General features: G+C 42.1%; 1 protein-coding gene across 2 annotated transcripts; it reads right to left on the bottom strand.

Moving 5' to 3' along the window:
- Positions 1–733: 733 nt before the first annotated feature.
- Positions 734–21328, bottom strand: GPR180 (G protein-coupled receptor 180). Of its 2 annotated transcripts, XM_035115868.2 has the most exons (9): positions 21114–21328; positions 19061–19219; positions 16412–16612; positions 14189–14369; positions 12033–12082; positions 10153–10310; positions 8181–8372; positions 7409–7486; positions 734–6833 (listed from the first exon to the last, which is right to left on the bottom strand). In XM_035115868.2, the coding sequence occupies exons 1-9, from the start codon at positions 21250–21252 to the stop codon at positions 6675–6677; spliced, it is 1317 nt and encodes a 438-aa protein (XP_034971759.2). In that variant the 5' UTR covers positions 21253–21328; the 3' UTR covers positions 734–6674. The 2 variants fall into 2 exon arrangements, with proteins under 2 accessions (XP_034971759.2, XP_034971760.2); XM_035115869.2 differs by lacking the exons at positions 12033–12082; positions 14189–14369.
- Between the last annotated feature and the right edge of the window lie 918 nt (positions 21329–22246).

Raw genomic sequence — 22246 nt, forward strand, 5'->3', positions numbered from 1 at the left:
CTTTCTCCCGATTGAAGTGCAGAGTGTTTGAGGAGCGGGACATTCGCAGGGAAACCAAAATGCTCATTTACAAAGCTATTGTACTACTAACTTTACTATATGCTTGTGAAACATGGACCACTTATAAACACCATCTCCAATTCCTGAAAGATTCCATCAATGGTGTCTCCGAAAATTTTTACACATCACTTGGGAAGACAGGCAAACTAATATCAGTGTACTGGAAGAAGCAAAGATCACCAGTGTTGAAGCAACGATTCTTCAACATCAACTTCGTTGGACTGGTCATGTTGTGCGGATGCCTGATTATCGCCTTCCAAAGCAATTACTCTATTCCGAACTTAAAAATGGAAAGTGTAATGCTGGTGGTCAACAAAAGAGGTTTAAAGACTCTCTCAAGGCAAATCTTAAAAAATGTAGTATAAACACTGACAACTGGGAAACACTGACCTGCGAGTGCTCCAGTTGGAGAACAGCCTTTACCAAAGGTGTCATAGGCTTTGAAGACACTCAAACTCAGGATGCAAGGGAGAAACATGCTAAGAGGAAGGCACACTTGGCAAATACACACCGTGATCAACTCCCGTCCGGAAACCAATGTCCCCACTATGGAAGGACGTGTGGATCCAGAATTGGCCTCCACAATCACTTACGGACTCATTGTTAAAACCGTGTTTATGGAAGACAATCTTACTCAGCTACGAGTGATCGCCAAGGAAGAAGACCCGGAGAAGTCATATAATATATTAAAGAGAAACAAAAACCTTCTTCTACAGTTACAAACACTTCGGGTTACAAACCCCAGTAACCTGGAAGTAGTACCTTGGGTTAAGAACTTTACCTCAGGATGAGAACAGAAATCGCGTGGCGGCGGCGTGGCAGCAGCAGGAGGCCCCATTAGCTAAAGTGGTATCTCAGGTTAAGAATGGTTTCAGGTTAAGAATGGACCTCCACAACTAGTAATTAAGTTCGTAACCCAAGGAACCACTGTATGTGTACTTCATGTCCTCTTCATGTAGCTAATGAACTAAATTTGCTGTCATGAAAGCTGGAGCCACCCAATTGCTTTCTCATATTTTTCTGTCACATTATGTTGTGGGTGTCCAGCCTCCAATCTGTGCTGAGTGCATTGCATTTTGAGAACAAATCCCAAAATATTTGGATTCCCATCACTCCTGGCGCACACTTCTTCTCTGAGCTGGCATGCCTCTGTCTTCCTGAAGAATGTGTTTGATAACTTGTGATCCACAAAACTTCGCCTTTAACAATATTGTTCTTATTTACATTTTAGCTTTTGCTGAGCCAACCGAGAGCTTTACTGAGCACCCACTCTCAAAGTTCTCCTTTTCAACCTCAGCCTTTCCAAAGGGAGCCAGTGTGGTGTAGTGGTTAAGAGCGGTAGACTTGTAATCTGGTGAACTGGGTTCACATCCCCACTCCTCCACATGCAGCTGCTGGGTGACCTTGGGCTAGGCACACTTCTTTGAAGTCTCTCAGCCCCACCCACCTCACAGAGTGTTTGTTGTGGGGGAGGAAGGGAAAAGGAGACTGTTAGCCGCTTTGAGACTCCTTCGGGTAGTGATAAAGTGGGATATCAAATCCAAACTCTTCTTCTTCTTCTGGCAGGTCAGAAACAAATTGTGGCTCAGTTGCAGTTCTGGTACTTGTGATCTGGGTTTAATAGTTCTGTTACACTGTGTTATATTATCCTGGGCAATTGCTGGGTTTGGTATAGTTTTGATAAGAGTTGAAAAGGACATTGGAAAGATTTTTAGTTTTGAAAGGTGATATATAGTGGTACCTCGGTTTAAGCACTCAATTGGTTCCGGATGCGTGTACTTAACCTGAAGCATACTTAACCTGAAGCGAAGTTTCCCATTGAAAGTAATGGAAAGTGGATTAATCTGTTCCAGACGGTCCACGGAGTACTCAAATTGAGGCGTACTTAACCTGAAGCGAACTTTCCCATTGAAAGTAATGGAAGGTGGATTAATCCGTTCTAGACGGGTCCGCAGAATACTCAACCTGAAGCATACTTAACCCAAAGTATGAGTGTAATTGGTTCTGGAAGTCCGTACTTAACCTGAAGCAAACTTTCCCATTGAAAGTAATGGAAAGTGGATTAATCTGTTCCAGACGGGTCCGCAGAGTACTTAAACTGAAAGTACTCAAACCGAGGTGTACTTAAACCGAGGTATGACTGCATGTTTATTAAATGAAATGAAATAAAATCAGTCTGTGCTTTATTTGTTGTACAAATGAAATCAAATTAAGTAAAACAAGCAAACTGGCATGCATTTATTGCCATACACTGTTATTCTTCTCTTTCCCATCACTGGGAGAGCAAACAGCTGTGCAGACTCCATAAGCATGCACACCGCTGCCCCACCTAATTCTGAATATTGCTTCAAATTAGAATATTGCTTCAAATTATCCAGCATCACCCACACATTTACTGCCTTAAGCACTAGAAACTTCTTCCATTTTTTTTAAAGCTAGAATTCTTGCCCCTTCTGGACCTGTGATTCCATGAATAGGGAAAGCATTAAAATCAAGGCAAATGGTAGGGTGTAGTATGCGTGGCTGAGAGTGAATCAGAGCATGGAGAAGGTCAGTCAGGGCATCAGTGATTCAAAATGGGTACTGATAATGGCCATCATCTTTCAAGACCATACCTTTTGGAGAACTGAAAAGAGAACTAAATGGTGCCCTGGTGCCTTAGCCGCTAAATGGTGTCTTACACTCTCAGTTTAAGGGGCGGTGCAACCTAATAATAGAATCTAACAAAATATGAGACAAGGGTCAGAGAAGCTGCCTGCAGTTCTGAGATTACTTTTATTGCCATTAGGGCTGTTCACTTAGAAAATCAGTGTTTCTGTTACATTAGCATCATTTGAAATATTGTGCATATTAGCAGAACAATAGATTGGGAATAGGAAAAAATTAAGCATTCTATTTATAAGACCTTTAAAAAGCCACACACCCAAAGCACACCCTCTCCACTAATGTAAGATATAGCAAGATTTTATTTTTTTACTCTTAAACCAAAAAATGTGATGAACTAGAATCCAACAATGTGTTGATCGGCTAGCTTCTGAGAGAGCATCCTCTCTGTATCCTGAACCTTTTTCTGATTATTAACTATGTTGGCTACGTTTGCACAGGCTTCCACAGTGCCAAATAGCGTCCAATGGGTGCTGCTCAAAGGGCCACAAAGCAGGATTGTGCTGGTTCTCTAGGCTGCCCTCTTGTACCGTTGCTGGAATTCTGATGATGGATGGGCTGCTGAATCAAACTTCAGAGCACGCCCGTTTTAAGGATCAAAGGCCATAGCACTCGCAGGGACTTACTGTTTTTAAGGGCCATACTGCCAAGCAGCAAATTTCTACAGGGTAAAACTAGATAGCTAGTGGAGGAAGAGTGCCACAGCCAAAGATTAGAGTTAATGACTGGCCAGTGTGGAAACAAAACTTCCTTAACTGGCAGTACAGCTGTAGGATCCAGTCTGGAGAAGTTCAAGCAGAATATTTCACAGATGAATACCCCTTTCTGTACAAATCTCTGGTCTTTTATTCCTCTTCCCATAACCCCTCTCCTCATCTCAGTCATGAAGGGCAGTGCTATCTGCCCACACTGAGAAGGAAGCTATCAACATTCTTTTGTTTAACTCAGCAAACCTTCTTTTGTTTAACTCAGCAAACTGAAAGAACAATGGGGAGGAAAAAACAATGCAGCTCACGGCAACCGTTTATCAATTAGTCAATAGAAAAGGTGTATGTGGACAATTAACAATGGTGCTGTATGCTGCTGTATGGCATGTATGGGGTGTTAGGGGAGGGGTAGTACCTCTGGTGGGGGACATGTGGTGCTCCTTCTGGAGTAGTGTGCCCATATTTGGTCCCCACCTTGCACCCAGCTCTTACCTGCGGCTTCTAGAAGCTGTCAGAATTCAACAGTGGCCACAACCTGGCAAACAGCTTCGACTGGCCGGCTAAACCAGGCGAGGGTAGTCAATAAGTCTCAAACCCTTGGTGGATTATCCTTGTGGATATACTCATTTGTGAGAAAGAGGGAAGAAAAGACTAAGGAGTAAGCCCTACACATATCTGGAGTGGAGTCCCTAAGGTAGTTGGATGGCATCTTGTACGCCTCTTTCCGGCAACTCCTGCAGCCAGGCTGGTGCCAAACATATCGCTCTGCTTTCCTTTTGAGCGCATCAGCGAGCCTGAGAGCGGGGTCTTGCTGTCTGCCCTGGCAGTGGCTTTGGTGCTACCAATGCAGCAAAAACAACGTGGGATGCAGCAGTTATGAGTCTTCGCAGCCACAGCAGGCACTGCGATTCTCCAGTGGTTTGACTTCGTACCCAGAGGCGCAGTCCACTGACTTTTGAGACAGATGGATGCTGATAACATGCTAATGGTAGACCATTAATCAGAAGCCCAATCATTACATTCTCCCCTAACTTCAACTTCTGGACTCCACTTTAAGAGTGGTGACCCCCTGCTGAGCAACTCCCTGCTGTTAAAATAATCCAATCTCTAATTTGCCAGCACTTGGGACTACTGAAAGTAGAAATCACATTGCACAATTAATAGGGGAATTGAAGTATCAGCGTTTCATGCATTTTTTTCTAACCAAATGCAACTTTTATCACACAAGATGACAACTGGCACCATTCCTCACTCTTGGTACACGCCCTTGTGTGCATTTTGCATGAGAGGAAACCCAGATGTATGTTCTCTTTTATTATTAAAAGTTTGTGCCAAAACCCACCTTTTCTATTCTGAATATGAGCACAGAGATAAGCAGACAACATTTTGATGTGGCTACCAGAGAAATAAAAATAATAATGTTGCAGTCGTTCTGCTGATGGCATGAAAGTCTACGATTTCAGTCCTTCCAGCCTCAACCTGCCGTTCTTGTCCTGAATTACAAAGAGTGACTAGCGAATCTATTTAATGAACAACTTTGTCATGTTGCCATTTGCCTTAGTCAGAGGCAAATATGTGGCACCTATAAACTTAAATGAAATCCCGAGACTGATTCTCAAAGCAGTTTGTAACTGGAAGCTCTATTACCTTTAGTAAGGCTTGTGCTAAAGCAGTGCTTTTGAAGACTAGACTGTCTGATTTTAAAGACTGCATTCCTAAAATTATGTTCAAGCTTGCACTGTATCAGGATTGCCGCCTCAGGCTCCCCTGACGCTTTCCCCGTACACTCCTGACCACGTTCTTTGAGGATAAGTCTGCCATAGTTGTATTCCCCACTGCTGCTAATCCTGGTGTGAAGGGGGGAAGAGAGTGGGGAAGAGGATAAGTGGGAAGCATTAGTTTTGTACAGCCTTCTCCTCCTTTCTTCTGGCAGTTGGCTCAACACAGTGCGAGTATTGCCTTGGAGCAAGTAGGAAGAGTAAATAAGCATGAATCGATCAGCTTTCATGGCTGGCTTCTGATGATGGTACAAACACAGCCTTGTGTCTGGAACTCAGAAAAAACTGAAGCGTATTATAAAACTAGCTTCACATTTCCTCCGAGACACCAGTTTACAAGCATGAGTTAATAGCACACAACAGCACAGAAATGACTTAACAGGAATGTTTATTTTATATAGCAAAACTCGTTCAAATTACTTCAATCTTGAGCAATAAATAGGCACTTCAATAAGAGTATATCTTTACAATGGCAGTCTGAATGCTAGGAATGATTTAAAAGTGTGCTTCTACTACAATGGGTGGGAGATGGCAACTACTTAGAACCCACTGCCAACATGGATTATAACAAATCCAGTGAGTATTTTGTTTTTCAATTATTCATAGAAAATTTAATCCTGATTAAGTATCCTTGGGCAGGAATTCATGGGTAGTTGATGACTGAAACTAACATTTATTTGAAATGCTTCTGTTAATTTAATCTGTGAATATGGCTTAATTATGATTGAATCCTCAATGTAAGAGTAATGAATTATATCAGGATTAAAATTCTAGTGCTGCATCACATATCCCACCCCCACCCCCATGTTTAGGAGATTCTAGCCTGCTGTTTTTATAACCTTAACGATGCCAGGTTTTTGTTTTTTAAAAAAACAGAACTCAAGTTAGTCCATCACCCTTATGCTCTTGTAACATTTGTCACAAATATGGTGTGTAAAAAGCAATTGGTAATCAAGCTGAAATCTGAACTGCATCCAAATCTCAAGGCAAGGAAGTGTTTTTTCTTTTCATTTTCAAAAACACAAATAATGAGTGCCACAGTTTGCTGTAAACATTTTACACTGGTTTCCTGGACCTATTACAATTTTCAAGTCCTTTTAAACTTCTGCACAATTTGCACTGTTTCAAAGCAACTTTAAACCAATATATTATTTTAATTCCAAAAGTGGTCTATGTGATCCATTTATGGTAGTCATTAAACTTTGGATCTAGTTCCAACCTAAGATGAGGCAGTTTTTGAGTAAAAACACGGAGATTTTCTTTGACTTAATCCAAGATGCTTTGTCACAATTTTTGAGAAAATCTGCCTCATACCTGCACTTGTTCAGCTTCTGCAGCAGTGCAATTCTGTATTTTGATTGTTTCGTTTCTCCCAAAGATCCTCTGTGGTGGATTCACTGCTGAAAATAGCTGCACGTTTTCAAGTCTTTATTGCACATTTATCAACGGAAGTCCCAGATGCATCTCAGAAGTGATGCCGACTTTTATGTCCAGATGCTACAGTAAGTGGCAGTGTTACCGAAGAGAGGGAGGACACCTCCCAATATAGACTATGAGAAACAAAGAGTCGGTACAGGAGGACCATGGAGAACAACTGGCAGAGGATGACACCTACGGTAATGACCTAAAATAGGAAAGGAAAAGAGAACAAAGAAGAGAGCTTTATAGGAAGAATGGAATATTCACCTGAAATTTACTGGACCTACCCAGGAATTCAAGTTTAGAAGTTCACCTTGGGATTGCCAGATCTCTTAAAACACAATTTCATGTAGTCTTTCATGGGATCTCTTAATGTCACGATTCTAAAGCTGCCTGCATACATTACGCACATGAAGGGGCAACACGGGTAGGAAGGGACTTTGCAGTTCCCTCTGGCCCCACCATTCACGTTTTGCAGGCTTTCCTGGAACTTGCACAATTAAGAGTTCCAGGATATGAGGAAGTCTACCTGCACAGATTTCCCTGCCTCAAGCATCCACACTAATACATGACTGGTGGGGCAAGGGGAACTTGATGTGCTGGGGGAAGGGAAGGGGGTCCCACAACTCCCCTCTATACATGTTGCTCCATGTAGAATGAGTGAAAAAATAGATTCAGAAATCCCCATTACTTATCAAAGTTTATAAAACCAAAATCTTGCATACAATTAAGCCTTCGTTCTGTAACTGACTCAAGTTTTATTATGCTGCATCCACCTACCTTCTCTCGCTGATAATCTCTTAACATTAGAGATATGGAAACAAGACTTGGGTGACACAAAAACCACAGAAGACAGCCCTGAAAGAATGAGAAGAAAGACCACTATCAGCTAAGGAGCATCTCCACTCCCATCGTTCAGCTCGGACACTGAGGTCCAGCTCCGAGGGCCTTCTGGCAGTTCCCTCACTGCGAGAAGTGAGGTCACAGGGAACCAGGCAGAGGGAACCTTATTGGTAGTGGCACCCTCCCTGTGGAACACCCTCCCATCAGATGTCAAGGAAATAAACAACTATCAGACTTTTAGAAGACACCTGAAGGCAGCCCTATTTAGAGAAGTTATCATTATCATAATCATCTGTCAGTACTAAAGGTCACTCTGTCCATTAACGGATCTCTAGTTACATATTTTCATTTTCATTTCACATGTCAAAATACGTTCTGTAACTTACCAAGTTCTCTTCTGCATCAGGCCATAGAACATTATAGTCTTGATGTATAATATCACACCTTGCTCAACCAAACCCTATGTGTGTATGCACTCAGAAGTGAAGTCTCACTGTGTTCCATGGGGTTTACTTCCATGTAAGTCTGCAAAGGATTGTAGCCTCAGACTACAATCCTGTACACAATAACTTGGAAATAAGCTCCATTAAACACAATGAAACATTTGTAAGTACATATGAGATTGCACTGTTTTATTTTTCTCCAAACTAGTCACTGCATTCAATAGCGCTCTCGAAGAATACATGGAGTTTCTATATGATGTACATACTTTTGTGAAAGTGATATAGAATTCTCTTTTCAGTGTACTTCTCTCAATTCGGATGATCTGGTAAAGTCCGCAGCCAAGTGACAGAGCTAGGCAAATTCTCAAGCCAATGAGAAGCCCGCCTGCTAAACTTTGGTGAGAGTGGTAGCTGTGGTGATTTGTATCCTCAAACTGCTCCCAAATTAGCAAAATGCTCTGCAAAAGAACAAGGAACACATTTAGCAGAAAGACACATGTCCAGGTAGATCTTTCTTCATATAACTTTGTACAGTATAAAAACAAATTATGATGGCCCCACATTGTTAGCCTGAGCAGTGGGGAGAGGAGGAAGGAGGAGCAAAAAGAGTACAATTCGCTGAAACCCTCTTCACTAAAATTGAGATTCTAGTTAGCAATTTTTTTAAAAAGACAATCTTTAAAGGAAGTGAGGTGGGCAGGGGTGGACAAAAGTTACTTTCCTCTTCAAGCACTCAGTTGGAGACTGATGTGGATAATTTTGCCTCAATTATAGGGTCCCGATTCAGTGGCAGATTCCATCTGTTGATCCTATGCAGGCTTCTATCAGGTGTGACAGGCACTTGCCAAGAGAACTAAGTGAATGGGCTTTTTAGCCTTGGGAGAGGGAATAAACAAGCAGTGGTTTAGAAATAATTAGAAGTATGGCGGAGAAGAAAACCTTTTACATGTGCCCATTCAGCTTGTTTGTTTAAAAAGTAATATAATCTTTCAATATATGTGTGTGTGTGTGTGTGTGTGGGGAGAGATATATCACAATAAAAATTAAATTGCCGACAACACTTAACATGGGTGGTGCACATATAATACAGGTACCAGCTCAGGGCCACATGTTGTAAAGGGGTTCTCAAAGGCATATGGCTGAGAGGTGAGAACTGTTTTTCCCTCCCAGCTGAATGCCCATCAGTATATGAAACACAGAGAGCCAATGAATGAATGGATGAATGCTTGGAAACCTGTCTCTCCATTCTCTAGACCAGGGGTGGATAAATCAAGGCCTAATCCTATTGCATCCTGAGTTCATACAGGTAACAAGGGAAAACCAGGGAGTTAAAGGGAGAGAAAGGAGTGGAATCCCATCTATAGGCTCTCATGGAATCTTTGGGAAACTGATCAGTTGGAACATTGCATACCTTCCCCTCACCCCACCCCAAAAGGCATGTAACATTCCCATGTGAAATTTTCCTCATAGCTTTTGAGAACATCAGCCTTTTCCTTACTAGTGATGTGCTGGACAAAATAGTTACCAAATCTTTATCTGAATTTGGTAGAGTTGCTGGGGGGTGGGGGACGGCGGCAGATCAGTTACTTTGACAACCAGTAAGCCATTGCTGGTATGAAGAGAAAAACAGTTTGCCTGTGGCAGTGGCGGCAAACATGGTGCCCTCTAGACACTGGGCTACAAATTCCACCATCTCTGACCATTTGCCATGCGGTCAGGGGCTGATGAGGATTTTAGTCCAACAACATTTCGGTGGGTAAGGGGGCAGGCTGGCTTCCCCTGGCTTAAGACAACAAAGGAAGTTCATGATTAAGAGCAGACTTGAACGAGGGACTTCCCATTTCACACTTTGGGCTGATGCAGTGTATCAGTGTAGCTAAAGGAGAGACTCTGAGTGACCCTGAAAATACTTAGCCATCAGTAAGGATTTAGAAAATGTACAACCAGGTACTCAGGGCTGCTACTTTTTCAGGAGCTAGGTATTACATTAAATCTTCTGCCAGCCTGCAAAGAGCTCTTCTGAAGAGTTTTTTCAATCATCTGTATCACTACCATCGACAGCAGCATTTGCAGTCTTTCGAGTTGGATAGCCTTTCACAACATTCCCAAAGGAACATCAGTATAGACAGCCTCTTCTCTTCTTGCAGGACCATTACCACATCATGTGCTTATTAATGTTTCTTAATTACCCCCAAAAGCACTTCCACAGTAAATAAAACACCCAGCACGAAAACAGACCTGTGTTACCACGACAGCTATTGCAATGGCTGTGGATGTTGGAGTGGAATCCCACTGGAGAGGTTTACTCTGAGATTTCTTCATTCTCCCGATTGTCCATCCCATGCACAAACTGAGCAGTAGATAGAGCATCTGCACCTGAGAGATTATGTCACACACTAAGGGGAAGAACATGAATATAACTGAATTCTCTTAATTACGCCACCAAGAAAAACCACTGTATAAAATGGCCTCTTCTGCAAAACATACATAACAGGCCAATTAACATTGTTGTAAACACTTCAGTAAAACTAGCAGGATGATCTAGCCTAAATAAATAGCATGCATACTGACCAGCACTCTTGCAGTGTACAAATTCATTTAAATTTTGTCCACTGGTGTTCCAATATGAAGCTTCCTGTATATATTGGCTTTCCCCTCAATATTTAGAGCCTCTGCCTCCTCTTGTGGAGGAATGCAATTTTCATAATGTGGACCAGACTTCCCCAACCTCAGGCTCCCGGATCTTCATCACCCCCAGCAACTGGCCATGATGCTAGGGAAGGCTGGTCCAGAGCTTTACTGTGGTTGTCACTGCAACCACATCAGGGTGCAGGGACAGCCTTGCACGGCTTTTAAACATATTTTTGGAGCCCTTAAACTAGAATCAGATATATGGAACGCACAAGGAAGAAGGAAAATCCCATAAAAATATTTCTGAAATGAGAGGGGACAAAATGAAGCAGGGCCATGATTTCATGCTTATGTTCCCCCCTCCCTCTTGAGAGTCTGTACACGTCATCTATCCAGAGCTGTTCTGCACGTGTCCAGAAAAGCATCTTTTTTTAAAAAAAAAGTCTATGAGACATGCAAGCCTATTCCCCTAATGTCACCGGATACAACCAGTATTTGCCACACAACAGCAACAGTCACCTTTTCTACACTGAAGGTCAACAGTTGCAATAGCTAGGGACAGAAATGTGTGCTTTTTCCTGGCACTGGCAGGAGATACGCTGGTTTGCAATTACGGTAAGTAAGTTTTGCCGCAACAAAGGCATTGGCTGCTCCAGTTAACACGGCACAGTCCTCCTGGAAGTACAAGAGCCCCAGGAAACAGCACAGTATTGTAAAAATTCTCCCAACAGATTTTACGCAATATGCTACAAGAAAAATTAAATTAAATTAAATTAAATTAAAATCAGCACAGGTAAGGGTGGAGTCGTGTTGGCATATCTTGAAATAGTAAAGCTGTCAGGTTTCGCTTTTGCTGCAAGAAATTCAGCGAAGGCGTGCATGACTGTATGGGGACTTGAGCCTACAACATCTGGGGAAAATGCACACCTCTTTTGTGAGGAAGCAAGATTTACAGAGAAAGAAACTGGAAGTGAGGAAAGGAGCAGTGGCAGATTACAGAGTGGGGTCTAACCTGTGCCATGTCTTTACAGGAATATTTGCACAAGAAACTGTCTGCCTGGAACACCCTAAGGGGGGAAATGAAATTTGTTTAGCTGAAGCGATTTAACTTGTAGTTAAGCTGCAATCCTATATTGACTTATATGAATGAAGTTTTACTGATTTCATGGGGCTTAGTTTTGAGTGGAATGCTTGAATGGACTCTAACGCTGTTCTAAAAAGCGTAACTATTTTTAATAAATAAGGGTAAAGTTCCCCATTTATTTGCTGCAGGGGCTCCTTCAGTCACAGCCGGGAATTGCAACTCTGTGCAAGGACAGGTTTCTAGGTGTGGCTAAAATTATTTATCTAATATTTTAAACCACTCTGACTTTCCATCAGACTTGGCATTTCATGCTATACAAGATATATTAACATCCAGATAATGTGCTTCCCTAAAACAAATGTCCTCATTTGAGATCAGCTCAAAGAAAGCAAGATGTACTTACACTCTGCAAGGCTTCCCATAAAAGGTGCTCCTACTCCATTTTTAGAGTAACTAAAAAGGAAAACCAGCTTGATAAATAAGCCTATACTAAAGAAATATGCATCATAAAAGCATAAACTGATTGCAAAACATAACCACCACTAATACTATTTTTGGATATAAAAAAATGGAAATAACTTTGTAAAAGCTTTAAAAATACATAACATGAAAATCAGCTGGGTTTGCCTCCAGCATGTAAATGATAAAGGAAATAGGGCAAATCTACTAGCATATAACTATTTTGCATTCTGCACAGAAGCTCCAGAATTCTGCTTTTCTCATATGAATTTCTGTGAAGCAGATTTGACTTCTCAACAGAAGAGGCTACGCTAGCGGTGTGCAGTGACACGCAAATTGGGTTGATCTGGAGGTTTCCTGACACCCAAAATGCACTGCCAATACTTCCCATCATCCTGAGTTGGATTAGCTGCTGCGCACAATGGCCTTTCTCTGCACTGTATTTTCTATATTTCTTTAGGTCCACAAGTTTCGCAACAAGTGGGGCTGTCCAAAATGTTGCCTGCAGAAGACTGAAAAGCTGGTGATTGTTTTTTTCTGGAAGTGCAGCAGAAGAGGGCTTTCAAAAACTTAAAAGCTTTTATTTACATACCTTTTTAAAGTGTTTTTTAATTGGAGGGCAAAAGAGCAATACACACACACACACACACACACACACACACACACACACATATATATATAGAGAGAGAAAATGCACTTGATTGAATTTTTGTAACACTTTTTACATAAAGGGGAAATACTAAAACAAAAGGTCAATACTATTCTATTCCAGAGTGGTAGGCCTCAATTAAGAAGTTAAAATGCAGAAAATCTAGAGGAACCAACAAGAATGACAACTGATCAGTACATCTGAGTTCAAAGGAAGCTGAAGCATGAATGAACTACAAGAAAATAAAATTAAGGTAGAACAACACCTTAAGAACAGCATATTTAGGTTTTATAGTGGAAAGTGACAACAACTTGTTTCTTCACCTATTTTCAGCACTGAATTGTATTCCCTACTACAAAACCTAAATCAGCTCTGCTAAATGGTTATTTCCTATCTTACTCTTTGGTACAGAGAACAGAGGATGATCATCTATTGGGGATGGTGTAAATATTAGGAGATAGATGTGTTTCCTACACACCCACACACCAGTGTTTCCTGCAGCAAATATGTATTATGTAAAGTGTGGAAAACATTTATGCCTGTGAATGCATATGGAGACTCTGGCGATTCAGGGTTCTAACATACATTTACATGTTTGCATGTCTTCTACGCTGTTCTAGGAAACAGCAGTGTAATACTGTATTGCAGTATATGTAGCAAAAACATTTATTGTGCAAAACAGGGAACTGTCCTAAGATACAAATAGTCTACTTTTGCACAGTTGTCCAGTTGTTGTAATTCTATCAGTGTGCCTGCAAGTTCAAAACCTGCTGTTCCCCTGTGCTGGGGCAGACCAGCACCCTGTATTTTGCTCTACCACCCTTGTGTGGTGATTTGCAGAAAGAACATTTCAGATTCAATCTGAAGGGAACAAAGGAACATGGGTAGGAATGACTTCTGGGTCGACTGCGGGCAACGGAGGATGATGGAGTCCACTCACTCTGAGCAGCCTGATTGCTGTGAGGAAATGGGAAGGGAGCATGGGTAATTTACCCATTGGATAAAGCACCTTCTCAAAAAAAGGGAAAGTTTGAATTCCGAAGAATCCAGTAGAGCTCTCTAGGAGCTCCCAAATCTTCAGAGGGAGCTGTGGGAGCCCCGAGATTGAGCGCAATTGAGACCCACAGCAAACTGCCTTAAGAGCTTCCATTGAAGCAGCGACTTCTCCAAATAAAAGAAATTCGGACCAGTTTGACAATGTAAATTCCTTCTTGAAACCTGGGAAGGTCACTACCAAAGCAAGACCAGGGATGGTGGACCTGTAGCCCTCCAGATGTTGGACTCCACCCCGCATTTGCTCCAGGCAGAATCACCAATGATCAGGGACGATCACAGTCAAACAACATCTGGAGAGCCATAAGTTCCCCATCCCTGGCACTAGACATGGAAGGCCAATGACGTTACTCGGTATGGCAGCTTCATATGCCCAAAGGCGGAAGGTTTAAATTTACCTTGAAAAATGTAGGTAGTTAGCAAAAGCGGAAGCGGCTTGCAAGAGCAGAACAGTCGACAGAACTTTCAACACAGTGTGCATAGGCCCTGCTTTTTTAATCGTCTGCCACAATGTCTGAGCATATATGCAAGCAGCGATGAAGTATGCCAGAACAAGCAGGAAGAAGAACTCATGGAGGCCTGCAAAGAGAAGAAGTACCTTACATAATATTTCTTTACTTAGATATTTAATGTCCAATCCTTAAAAAAATAAAAATTTCCAGAGCTAAAAGTAATAATGACAAAACACAGCAGCAACCCGGTCAGACAAAATTTAAATTAAGAATAGAAATATAAAAGAGAAACTCAAAAGGGTCTCACCCAGTGCTCAAAGGGCAACAAATCAGATGTCAAGTAAACCTCTCTGGGAAGAAGGTTCTGAAGCCAAGCCTGGTGGGGTTAAGGGTACTACAGAAAACGACTCATCTCTGGTGTGCAGAGATGAGCCTATTGAACAAGGGAAAGAAGTGGTACCTAAGGTACATTGTTCTAAAGCAGGGTTATTATTAATATATGCCTATATACTGAGTAATTTCAAGAGAGACAATTGCTAGCTTGGTTTTTTTTTAAAAAAAAAGGCTGGATATTTTTTCTATTAATAAAAAGAAGCAAGAAACTCCAACTACTGCCCCAGCAGACTGTAAATACTGTGCTCATATATATACTCACAATACCAGCATAACAACACTGGAAATGCTGGAATCTTATCATTAATTATATGTGTAACCTGTCTTTCAGGTCCCAGGACAGGCTGCATCTAAAAAGATAATACAATACAATTATGCTGATATGCCCTAACCTATGTTGTTGTGTGCTACCTTTCAAGAGCATTGCAACCAATTTATTTCAAAGAACCAATTAAGATGAGACCAAAGAATATTTTGTTCCTTCACCAAAATAACTTAATAGATTTTAAAATAACTGTTTACTGTACTATAACACCAGTATTTCCAGTGTGATGCTGGTACTATGAATATTGCTTACAAACCGTGGTGACAGATGTTGGATTTTCGTATTTCTGTCTAATAACAGAAATAATTTTCAGCCTATTTTATATTTACTAAGCCGGCAACGGTCTCTGTTGAAATTACTAAGTATATATGCAAACACACGTGCCTTGTCAGAAGTGTCTGAAACTTACTGCGTTTAGTGACAAGAATCTAGCCTTTGGGTAAATGTAGCTCCTCTTTGCAGTCATGGAATAGAGCTGACTTTGCAATACAAACATTATACGTTTGCCTTGAGGATATGGCATTTGTCAACTCAACAAATCTGTTTATACGAAGACTTCTTTGTTACTGTTGTAATGTCTTTTGCTAAAGCAGTTGACAAACACTGAGTGACTGAAATGTTTCAAGCACAGAAGTATAGTAAACGGCAGGATAGTATATGCATGTCAGTCCCAGCTAATGCCACAACCATTGTGAATGAGCATCAAAGCCATGCTTCACACACAAAACATTATTGCTTCCCAAGGGTGTGATTCTGTGAACCCTAGCTTGATAGCATCACTGAATTAATGGGATTTACTTCTGCGTAAACATGTAGAGCTTTGCACCATGAAAAGTGCTCCCCATGTACTCATATCTCTATTTTTCCTCACAATACCAAAACTAGGTGTTTGCTGCAAATATTCATAGTGATCACAGAGATTGAAGAGGACGTTCCCAGGTATCTGTGGGCAGGCATACATTTCTGTTCAAATATAATGCTGGACATGCTGCAAACGCCACTTTTTCATACGGAACAAAGAAGCTTCCACTTTTGCTTTAGACTTGCGGGCACAATTGACTCACTGAGATTTACTATGCCAACATTTGAGAGAACGTGGAACAGATGTGAGAAACATTCATCTTACCACTAGATGTCATTGCTGCAACATTTAAAAGGCATAGCCAGTCCACAATGCACTTAAACACAGGATACAATTTTCAGTTTTGAATAAATGATGTTCATGTGTGTAACATGAAGACGAATTAAAGAAACCTGGTTCCTGAATTTCTCAATCAATATATTTTATTTTCCTTTTATACTTGTCTGGATTTTTTTTATAATTTTTTTTTTTGCTGTGTAAGAAGTTTATCTCTGTTACATTGTAAATTCTTAGCGCATTTTAATGGGTTTTTTTTTTGCCCGTCACTTCCCCAACCAATTTCCTCCAAAGTCAAGAAGAAACATCTTACCTGATTCCCCTGCGCTAAAGTGATCTAAAGGATTCCCTTCCGCATCTGGATTTAGTAAGACCATTTCAAATTGAACTTCCTCGGATTCAGAGTCCTCATAATTCACCGCACAGGTAAACTTGTCGACATAAAACACATACCATGTGTCAGGGTACGGAATCTGGGACACAGTCAAATTTTGTTCTGTGAGGTTCAGATGCACTGCAAAAGGAACCAGACTTGAATAAACTCAGAAAGCTTTGGCTTAAAACAATGCTAGAAAACAAGAAACTATTCAGCTTAGCTATGGCTAAGGAATGCACAAGCATTTTTTTGCCAGATGCACATATCAAGGTGCTTTTTAAAAAACAGATCCATATGATGCATTTTGTGTTACATGTTTAAATGTGCATGTACCCCTTAAAAAACATATGGTGCAATGCATTCACATGTTAAGCAGTTTCAGTTCTCTTTTAATTTCAGTAGGAGGCAGTTAAGCATGTGCATAACTAACTCATTGCAATCAATGGGATATAAAAGTACTAAGCTGTGCTTAGATTGTGATCTTAATGTTTGGCCTAGTTCAAATATTAATTCAGCAGCATGCTTTCAGCACCAAGGAAAAGGGGGGGGGATCTGATTATAACAAGACTTGTTCATATAAATGCTCATGTAAATACACTTACATGATACTGCACTACAATAATGTTTTTAGTATCTATTCAATTCAGTTATATAATTATACTGTCCTTCTGATAAATAATTTGCATGTCTTTAATTTGATCAATAAACAAATAAAGAATGATCTTGATTAGCACTTCTTTGATAATAACTGTAAGAGGATCTTCAGTATTTTGTATATTAAGTATTTGTGCTCCACAAGTGTTATATTAGGCTTTAGATTCTGAATTCCTGACTTCATTTTCAATGAGTCTGTAATTGGACCATGGTAGGGTATGGGGAGATAGGATGATACAAATGACTTAATTTCTCCAGAAACTAAATAACATTACAGGCTTTTTCTATGCTAGCGTACTTATGAACTCAAATACCGACATTCAAGATATTCAAAGACAAATCACAATTAAGTGATGAAATTTGTTTTAAACCAAATGTAAAGAGAGCAGAGCAGTTTACAAGCATTTTGAAGAGATAAAATCTCTAAGAGAGATGAGAAGCAAGCAAGCAAACACTTTGTGCAATGCATCTCTATGCGTATCTACTCTGAAGTAATTGCCACTGAGTTTATAGGAACTTGCTCCCAGGTATGTGTATATAGGATTGCAGACTTATCCATGTACCTTAAAAAACTCAGACATTATGCCAGCAATGAGGTACTTGGGGTCCTCCAGATGTTCTTGGACTACAGCTCTCACCATCGCTGACATTTGGTCATGCTAGCTGTGGCTGATGGGAAATAGAGGCCAAAACATCTGGAACACATAGCTGTCAAGTTTTCCCTTTTCTTGCGAGGAAGCCTATTCAGCATAAGGGAATTTCCCTTAAAAAAAGGGAGAACTTGACAGCTATGGGAGCAGGCACCCCAAACTCGGCACTCCAGATGCTTTGGGACTATAACTCCCATCACTCCTAGCTAACAGGACCAGTGGTCAGGGATGATGGGAACTGTAGTCCCAAAACATCTGGAAGGCTGAGTTTGGGGATGCCTGATCTGGAGGAATGCACCTTCCCCATTGCTGCCCTAAAGCTCTTGGCATGAAAGCAGGGATGGGAAACCTGTAGCCCCCCAGATGCTATTGGACCAGCTCCCATCCGCCCCACCCAGCCAGAATGGTCAAAGGTCAGGGATGAAAGAAGTTACATCTGGAGGGCCATAGAGTTCCTGCTCCTGAATGTGATCATTTGCCATTAGTCCATACCTGTATGAGTTTGAAGATCTCTGAGAGGGGAATTAATATCGGCTTGGGTTCTAACTTAAGTTCATGGTAGAAAAAGTTTCTTCCTCCTAGCTGCCCACTAAATCCCAACCAAAATTGTTTAGGAAGGCTCCTGATTTCCTAGAGAGGGTTTTTGGTGGAATAGCAGGGCTGGGAACTTATATTAGGATGCAAGCCATTTTTTTCAATAATTACAAACCTTCCCCTCAATGAATTATCATGCCAATTTTGATACTTCCCAGAATAAAAATGGTGGTCACAGAGTGAGCAGGCTGCTTTCTGGATGGGGAAAGGGCAGCTGACATGCATTTTGCATGTGCTGAGCTGCTTCTTGCGCATTATGTGTTGCCGTGCATATTTTTATGTGATGGGCTATTGCACGTGCCTGCTCATGGCACAGTTCAGCCTGCTGCTGCATGTGTTCGCATGAGACACACTGTTGTACACATTGCTGTGTGGACGTGCAGTGGCATGATACTGCATGTGTGCTCCCCCAATATGAAAACTGGGGCTGTAAAACCATGGGAAAGTGCATGTATGAAGGCTAAGTTGCAATCAGGAACAATATACACTGCTTGCATAGCATGGAAGTTAAGTCTAGGTACCTTAGCTTATAATTCCATGCCTTTTGTTTACATGAGCAAATTTATAAACACCTTAACTCTTCTCTTAAGTTGTTTCTTCATCCTAAACCTATTGTTCAACTGATGCATATAATAAGCTATGAACTGACTCAGTATATTTATGACACCCACTGCGCATTCGAACTCACTTATCAGCTGAGCTTTGGACAATCTCTCTTTACAGCTGTAATCCTGGTAGCTTTCTTGCAGCTTTAGCCATTCTTGAGCTTGAAAGAGGTGAAGCTTGGCTTCTTTTCCAACTGCTGTTGCTACATTGTTGATTCTGACATACAGAAGAGCACAATCACCTTGATATTTAAAAAGAAGTCAAAGTCTATTATACAGATAAGGATGGAAACAAAGGAGAAATATTACCTAGAAATGTTTTAATGCTGGCAGAATTGCCTCTTAATATAAACTGCTGCCAAGTGTCCATTTTCCTACCAATATTTAGTTCAACCAATAGTTGTATAAGATGCCTGCAATTATTTTTCCAGCTTACACCAAGGCACAAAAAAACCTCCAAACTGTGAAAATGCTCTACATTGGGCAGCTATATATTTATTTTAAAAGAGGATTGTAGAACCTAGATTTATTTGGGGAAGGGCACTTTGGACATTCTGACGTGGGTATAAAAAATGTTTTAGATTGTCCCTGCTGCAGAATGTAATTTTTACAGCAAAGTGATTTCAGCTGGCTCAAATCAGACAGCTAAGACCTAGGCTGAGCGACTCAATTACACCCACGTACACACTGGATCTCTATGGAACCAACCCTATACACAAGACACTGGCATAAAGCAAGCTGGTATAACTTAAACTAGGGTAAAATTACAGCAGATCCAGACTCTGTTCAGCAGTGGGGCTGCAGCTGGCTGAGCCTGCCTAAGTCTGGCAGAGAGAAAACAATAATGTTTGAGTTGTTTCACTCTTTTTGCCTTTAACTTTTTCAGGCCTAGGGTCCAGCCTAAGTCTCTGCCCTCTGCCCCTATAGCGCCCTTTATTCAGGGCTTACCTTGGGCCTACGATTACTGGGGCAATCTCATAGCTCCAAACCAGCAGATAGGAGAAGCTATTAGCAAGGCAATGCTTGTCATCTGACAGATGCCTGCGGGATAGATAGCTCAGTCAGTAGAAGAGCATGAGGCACTTTATCTCAGGGTTGTGAGTTCGAGCCCCATGTTGAGCAAATAGATTCCTGCATTGGAGGGGGTTGGGCTAGGAGACCCTCGCAATCCCTTCCAACCTTGCGATTCTATGACCCTCCAAAGGGGAAACAGGAAGCCACTCCACCAGCGCCGTCCTTGCTCGTTGACAGTGAATGCTGTTTGTTAAAATCAATGTATGCAAAATTTAATTGCTTAATTAAGATATATAAAAAGGTAAAGGTAAAGGACTCCTGGATGGTTAAGCCCAGTCAAAGGTGACTATGGGGTGCAGCACTCATCTTGCTATCAGGCCGAGGGAGCCGGCGTTGTCCACTGACCGCTTTCCGGGTCATGTGGCCAGCATGACTAAAACGCTTCTGGCACAATGGTACACCGTGACGGAAACCAAAGCGCATGGAAACAGCATTTACCTTCCCGCTGCAGTGGTACCTATCTACTTGCACTGGCGTGCTTTTGAACTGCTAGGTTGGCAGGAGCTGGTACAGAGCAACGAGAGCTCACTCTGTTGTGTGGATTCGCACTGCCAACCTTCCAATTGGCAAGCCCAAGAAGCTCAGTGGTTTTTAGACCACAGAGCCCCCGTGTCCTGCATATATAGGTGAGCGTAAAGAAAAACACCAGCTCCCTTGGCCCGAAAGCAATATTAACGCCACAACTCCATAGTCCCCTTTTACTGGACTCAACCGTCCAGGGGTCATTTATGTTTACCTTACCTATATAGATGACCTTATATATGGCTGCAAGATCAGCTGAGGTCAAGATAGAGCTACAGGGGGAGCTAAAGGGCGGTGGACCTCAGGGTGAGGCCAGTCTCAGAGCCCCCTGGAGTCCGGGCAAACCCTTGTCAAATCCAGGAAGGGCGCAGAACGCGTGGAAACGGGCGCAAACATGCAGAAAAGGCCCTGGCACAGGATCCCTCGCATCCCTCCTTCTTCTCCCAACCGAAGGCCCTGCTACGCTGCAACAAGGCGCTGGGCGGGATCCTCCTCCAGGCCGGGCAGCCGTCGAGGAGGAGGCGGAGGCACCCCGCTTACCGTGGAACTGGAACTGCGCCGCCGCCTGGCCAGCTCCGGCGGCCGCGCTGGAGAAGCCGCCCCGGACCGTCTTGGCCTGCGCCGCCGAGAGCCACGCGCCGCAGCTCAGGGCGGCCCAGGTGAGCCACGGAAGCCCCATGGTCGTCCCCTCGGCGACGGCAGCGGCCGCCTCGGTCACCGCTTCCTCATCTCCGTACCACGTCTACAACCTCACGGATGGGAGGGCGGAAGCGATACTGACCTCGCAGCGAACCAATAGGGTTCTTCGGAACGACGGGGGGAGGGGCCAGCCGATAGAGACTACTTTACTTCCGGTCCGCCGCCCGTTTGATCTCCCCCTTCGGCGCGCGGCGGCGGTTGCTAGGGAACGAGTTCTCCAACCGCGTGACCCAGCCGTGTTTGACGAGCCTGCTGATTGGTTGCTGGGTGGGTAGGTGGGCTTCCCAAGGACGGTAGAGGGTGAGGGAACGCGGCGTCTGAAGGGGGTCGTGACGTCATAGCCACGGGACACGTCTTATACAGGATTTATGATTTAAAAAATTCCTTCCAGTAGCACCTTAGAGGCCAACTAAGTTTGTCATTGGTATGAGCTTTCTTGTGCATGCACACTTCTTCAGATACTTCATATTTATGATGATTATGTATTGTGATTATGATTATTATTATTTATTGAGACAGAATAAATAGTACTGAAGAGAGAAGTAAAAACTATACAAAATACATTTTGCAGGTTTACATCAATATTCAAATAATAGATCTTATTCTAATTGCCCCCGCTGAAAGCCTTTCAGTTTTTCCTGTCACCTGATCACCTTGATCAGCTAAAAGAAAGTGCTAAAAGCAAGAACACTGTAGCAATGGTTGAGCTACAATAATAGAGGGGTGATAACTTCACTCCTCAAATCTTTATAAAGAGTGCAAGCCGGAAGCACTGTATACCGATGATTAAATGGGAGATCCAAAGACGGTTAACAGAATAAAATACAGGGTAAAACGCAGGTAAATAATTAAAGCAAAACAACAAAACTAAAACTCTCTCCCCCCCTTTCCCACTGATAACATTTAAAAAGGCTGTAGGATATTCAAAAGTCTGGTTGAAGAGGAACGCATGCCGCCTTTGCACAGTGCCAGCT

This window comes from Zootoca vivipara, chromosome 4 (genome assembly GCF_963506605.1).
Source record: "Zootoca vivipara chromosome 4, rZooViv1.1, whole genome shotgun sequence".
NCBI lineage: Eukaryota > Metazoa > Chordata > Lepidosauria > Squamata > Lacertidae > Zootoca > Zootoca vivipara.

Coding starts and splice junctions, on each gene's coding strand:
- GPR180 (XM_035115868.2), bottom strand. CDS start 21,252: ATGGGGCTTCCGTGGCTCACCTGGGCCGCCCTGAGCTGCGGCGCGTGG. Junction 19,220..21,113: donor GGCGCAGTTCCAGTTCCACG/GTAAGCGGGGTG, acceptor TTAAATATCAAG/GTGATTGTGCTCTTCTGTAT. Junction 10,311..12,032: donor TATGGGAAGCCTTGCAGAGT/GTAAGTACATCT, acceptor TCTTCCCCTTAG/TGTGTGACATAATCTCTCAG.